The 6,000-nt window shown below is 44.7% G+C and overlaps 1 protein-coding gene across 3 annotated transcripts in view; it reads left to right on the forward strand.

The window, feature by feature from the left end:
• LRSAM1 (leucine rich repeat and sterile alpha motif containing 1) overlaps positions 1 to 5,304 on the forward strand; it is a 33,957-nt gene extending 28,653 nt beyond the window's left edge. For all 3 annotated transcript variants that reach the window (XM_075834799.1, XM_075834798.1, XM_075834797.1), the window contains 2 exons: positions 582 to 730; positions 893 to 5,304. In XM_075834799.1, coding sequence (XP_075690914.1) covers positions 582 to 730; positions 893 to 1,018 — 275 coding nt within the window. In that variant the 3' untranslated portion in view covers positions 1,019 to 5,304. The remainder of the gene's footprint in view (positions 1 to 581; positions 731 to 892) is intronic.
• Positions 5,305 to 6,000: the final 696 nt, after the last annotated feature.

The following is a 6,000-nucleotide window of genomic DNA, read 5'->3' on the forward strand; positions in this document are numbered from 1 at the left end:
CGTTCAGCCGACATCTACTCCTCCCGATCCCCCTCATACACATGGATGTGCGTGTATTCTGAATGAGGAGAGGGGAATAAGCCGCTGCCAGACACACCTGGCGGCAGTTTATCGCCCTTGAGAATAAAAGGATCGGGAATGTTGAAATCCGTTGGGGGGAGTCGGAAGGTCCACATACACATTAGATGGTCGGTCGATCCTACTAAGATTGGTAGTTTCGGCCGACAATAATCCAAATTGTATGGCCACCCTAAGCTCTGAAAGACCCAGACCATCCATGCGTTACATGGACGGCTCAATGATTTCAGTGGGAGTAGGGCACCCTTATGGTCAGTCCTTTCCAACAAAAAGGGCTTCCCCAAACCGGACAACCCTTGTAAGCTTAAATCATGTGCAAACCTTCCTGTATTCATGTGGCGCCAGCCGGGAGATATGATCAGTGGATCAATTGGTACCTTCTATATCAGTTTCCAACTCCTTCTGTTCATATGATCGCGTCTTATTCCTCTGTTGTGAAGAACGTTTCATTGTCTATTCTCCTGTATGTCGTGGTAATATAAATCTTTCCCACCTGGATACAGAATCCCCCAAATCCTTGGACAAACTGACACCTTCAGAGGCTGAACCCAGCGCTCCCGCAGCCAGCCAGCCCGGCCCGAGCTCTCCCACACTCCCATTACCTGATGTGGCTAACCGGATCTCTGAGTGTGTGGTGTGCATGGAGCTAGAGGTAGGATATATACTGTACATGGTGGCAATGAGCAATGCTAAAGGCTTAGCTCTCTCGGCCAATCAGAACCCCAGTAGCGCTGACATGGCCGCTTCGTCAGGCCCAAAAACTGCTAGCGTCAATGCGACGGCTCAATGTAACTACTCTCTTTCTTCTTTGCAGGCCCAATCGATATTCCTCCCCTGTGGGCATGTTTGTTGCTGCTCCAACTGCGGAGATGCCCTCCAGACTTGCCCCTTGTGCCGCAGAGACATCAGCCAACGTATCCGGATCTACCAGAGCACTTAGGAACAACAAAAAGGAGGCGGCTGCTGTCCTCCCGTATGAAATTAAATGAAGGAACAAAAATTGCTTTGAAGACGTGACTGTTAAGTATTAATCTGCAGCGGTAACTGCTGGATAAACTGCAGTGTAGATTAGCGCCGTGTACAACCTCCAGTGATGCTTGTTTAGTCTGCCCCCGGTGGAGAGTCACGGTATTGCAGGGTATGGTCACGGTTACGTGATGATGCCCGCTCCTTATATATTCCTCCACTTCCTGCGCGGTTTTGTTTACTGGCACTGGGTATCTCAGGTGTGAAGTGGTTTTTCTTTTGGGTCCTTAGCGCTCCATATATACTCCGCTCAATGTGCCCACGGAAGGGGTATCTGGCACTAAAGCCGTTTTTATAAATGTTGTTTTGTATGTAAATGTCCGTGTACCATACATTAATTTATTACGTTATCTGACGATGGAATACGTCCTCACACCTATAGCTGCTTCTGGGTTTATTTCATGGGTATCTGTTTGAATTGTACTACTACTCTCATCTTCTTCTGCTGTACATATTAAGGATGCCATGCTGATTTGAAGCCCCCGCATGTCTTACCATTCCAGGATGGGGCTCCCACACTTTTTTTTTATTTTCTGAAGGTGGGCAGATAAAATGTAACAAAATACCCACAAAACTTGTAAAAGAAGCTGTGAATGTTTATGCTGCGTTATATCTTTTCGAAATCTTTCACTACAATCGCTGCGGCCGCTGCAACAAAAAATGTCAGGTGTGCGGTGCCCGAAGTGTATCAGTCACCAGACCAAGCTATTGGATTCCCACTGTGAATGCCTAAACAGGAAGCTAGTGGGCGCTATTGCGTAAGAGAACATGCCCCACCCCTCTCTGCCGATTGTTCATAAGGGGGTCATGTGACTTTTCTCAATCGGTTGGGTGGGGGGGGGGGTGACTGCTTTGCGATCTGGTCTTTCACACCATTCCCATTTGGACCTGTGTATACATTAAGGGTCCTGCTGCGTACACCAAACATATCCACGGGCCCCATTCACAAGACAGATGCCAAATAGACTACTGTGGGCATCTGTCGGGTCAGTACACGTTTTTTTCTTAACTGCATGGAATAGTATAGTCGACTTCGCTATTCCTTATAGAGGCATCACGTAAAAAAGCATATACGGCCCGGTACGCATTTTATTGTAACATAGAAGCCTGCGGGCGACATATACCACTCTATACAGCGCCATATGCCGAGGCTTCCATCAGATAGTGATGCAACATCTCGTGACACAGATCGTACGTTACGCCACTATAGATGCAACGTCACTGAGGCCTGAAAGTTCCAAAAAATCCCCCTTTTTCCTATTTTTAATCTAAAGTAATGTGTTAAAAAAAAAAAACTTTTTTTTTTTTATCGCTGCGTCCGTAAAACTCCGGACTATTACAGCTTAACATTATTTATCCCGCAGGGTGAACACCTTAAAAATACGACAGAAGTGATGTTTTTTGGCCATCATAGTTCTAAAAAAAAAACGTAATAGTGATGAATAAATCGTATGTACCAAAAAAAATAAAATGGTACCAATAAAAAGTACATCTCGTCCCGCAAAAATGAAGCCCCCAATCGATGAAAAAAAAAACGTCAGTGCTCTTTTTTTCTTTGTAGAAGTAAAACATAAAAAAACGATATAAATTTGGTATCGCCGTAATCCTATTGACCCGCAGAACAAAGTTAAGTTGTTGTTTTTACCGCACGGGGAAAGCTGAGAAAATGAAACTAAAAAAAACAATGGAGGAATCGCAGTTTTTATGTAATTCCACCCCACAAAGAATTTATTTTCAGTTTCCCCGGACATTATATGGTACATTAAATAACGCCAATAGAACGACCGCTTGGCCTGCAAAAAAATAAGCCCTCACACCGCTCCGTGGAAAAATCCAAAAAGTTATAGCGGGGAGGGCAGAAACGAAAAAGGGCCTTGTCCTTACGGGGTTAATGGCAGCCAACGATCTTGGGCGTTTTAAAGAAATGTCAGACGACCCCTTAAATCTTGTACCATGAGAGCGCTGTGCGGCCGGACGTTCCGAATTATACCCCAAGGGACAACAATATTAGGCCTCATGTGGCCCGAACTGCCTCAGAGACCAGTTTCCCATGGCAACCAATCAGAGTCCAGCTTTCATGTCTACAGAGCAGTATAGGAAATAAAAGCTCCGCTCTGATTGGTTGCCATTGGCTACCAGGCCTAACATCTATGATGTGACCTAAACCCCCTTCTCCCCTACAACCACTTAACCCTTTCATGGTTGGGGGTATTTAGGGCCATCATGACCAGATCTGGTTTTAGTGATTTTTTTTTTTCTGTGATGTCTTTGGTGCTTTTTTTGGGGGGGGATCTTTTTTTTTTTTTATGATCTCCAAACGACTTTTTTTTTTAATTTTATTTTATTTCTTTCGTATTTTTTCTATACAAATTGTACATTTGTCTGTTTTTAAGATTTAATACAGACAATAAATTATAACAATTTCCATCATTTAGAAGTTTCCTACCACAGAATATAAGGTTAAAGGGTTTTATAATCGGTAAATTAGACGCAATCACGTGCATGGGGCTGAACGTGCGTGTTCTGCATTTTCCGACGTACCCATTAAGATCTATGAAGACTTTGAGTGCTGCCGTCCTATAATATGGAAGCTGCTACGCCGGGTACCTGCTAGTTGCCTATAGCAACCAGCAATTTCTGAAGCACTTTTCGACATGAGAGCAGCGATCTGATTGGTTGCTGTGGGTGAATGACCTGTTTTTTCCGGTTTGATAAATATCTCTCATTGTGTATTTTAATCCTAATATAGGCGCTCGGTGCGCCCGACAATATTTAACTCTGCCTGGTTGTAAATGTTGGTGGTGGTATCGGCAGGAGATCAGTCGTCCATCTATTGGCTGGTTAAAGGAATGTTGCGGCGTATTGATAGAGCGATCAGTGGGGGTCTGACCTGTCGATCCCCACCGATCCCTAAAACAAAGGGACAGATGTTCCTTGGTGACCGGAAGTGTCGCTGTGTAGGGAAAATTATTGAAGGAGCCGCGGCGCTCAAGTCCGGGTTCCCACGGGTAAAACTACGCAGCGTCTCTGACCTGGAACCCGCAGCACGTTAACCCGTTGAGTTAATTCCACAGCGTTTACTCTACGTGGGAACCCGGCCTAATTAGCGCACTTTCTGAGGATCATGGGGGTCCCAGCAGTCGGACCTCCACTCGTTAGGAAGTGATGGCGAGATCTCTGCACATACTGGAAATGGCCAAATAATGAAAACATCAGCTGCTCCGAGCGGACTCTGCGCCCCTCCTGGACAGCGGGCAAATCATTGACCGTCCAGTTAAACTGTGCAGGAACAGGTGAGGGGGCCTGTCAGGTGGAGGGGGGCATTCTGGGATACTTTTAACCCTTTCATGGAACATGGAGATAAATAGGACAATACAATCTCACAGGCTGAATAACCGATCATCCAAGACTTTGCCCCGTCGCCAGCTCGATATTTGCCCGACATTGGTGATTTTTGGTGACCTGATCACGTAACCAAGACTGTCGAATTTGAAAAGGTTTTCCGGATTTCGGTCAATAAAGCTCAATCTTTGTATAAAGGAAACTTTTTAGTATTTAGCAAAATTCCTTTAATCCGTCATCAATATGCCGGATTACTGAATGGTCGAAGCCAAAAGTCTCAGTGGAGTTTCCTTATTGGTTCTCTCTGCCCAGTCTCCTGTTTATGGCGTTGTGAAATTCCTCTGTTCTGTTAACATTAGCGCTGTGTGCCGTTACCAAATGTGACCCCGTTATAAATCAGTCGGGGTTCATGAAGATTTGTTGGGGTCCATTTCTACATAGCGTTGCAGCATTTAATGGAACACTCCAGGCAAAATTCATACCGTGTTCTACTTACTGCAGAGGGCGGAGCATGACAGGGATTCAAAGAACACCAAAGAGAATCCCTGTGTCATGCTCCGCCCACTCAGGCCCTCCACAACTTTTGCCCAGAGTGTCCCTTTAATAAATCCATATGTAATATGGACCCATTAGATTTTTGTAGGGAGTATTACCGTGTATATTTCCTCCTCACAGAGATATTATGTTGGTGCAATAATCCCTGAATGGTCTTTATGGGTGTATACTCTATGCTGTGAGCTGTATCATATCTATATACCCTTTTGCTCTGTACACTGTGACTTCATAGCATGGGGATGTCCCTGATTCTGCACCAGGACCCTTCCTTATAATAAAAAGTGCCTTTGCATGGAAACGAAATAGTGTGTGTTTTGCTTTAAAAAAAACAGAAATATACACACACACACACACACACACACACACACACACACACACATATATCAATAATTGGCGCGAAATTGAGGGTTTGGCGACTGCAAGATTCACTCACCTGTCTGAACAGGAAAGGGTTAACTGTTTAATTCCATTGTCACTCTGTACGTGCGGAGGGCGCGGTATCGGATAAAAGACGGTAAGAGTAAACCGAGGTGACATTACAGTCACACGCGGCTCCCGATCCGGCTTGAAAGTGACGTTTTATACATCAAGCCGAAATATATCATTATCATTACTATTATTATATGTGCCGCAGCACAGAGGATTTTTTTTTTGTTGCACTTGAAACATGAATGACAAAGTAACAAATGAGCACAAATCGCACCAAGTGTCTTCTGGAAGTTTCTAAGGGGGCACATACTTTTGGAAAGAGTGTACATAACCGATCAGCCAAGGGAGGGGAGGGGGTATCAGGCAGCAAGTGACCCGTCAGTTCTTGAAGTTGATGTTAGAAGCAGAAAAACGGAGAAGTGTAAAGATCTGAGCGTGCGGATCTAATAAACACCTCTTTAACCCATTCACTGTCAGTCTTCAATGTGTGACACCCCCGGCTGTTTAGTGCCATCTCCATTGGAGAAGAATGAAACTTAGGTCCAGTTCACAGTAAGTTTTTTTTGACCT

The sequence above is a fragment of the Rhinoderma darwinii genome, chromosome 8, assembly GCF_050947455.1.
Source record: "Rhinoderma darwinii isolate aRhiDar2 chromosome 8, aRhiDar2.hap1, whole genome shotgun sequence".
In the NCBI taxonomy this organism is placed as follows: domain Eukaryota; kingdom Metazoa; phylum Chordata; class Amphibia; order Anura; family Rhinodermatidae; genus Rhinoderma; species Rhinoderma darwinii.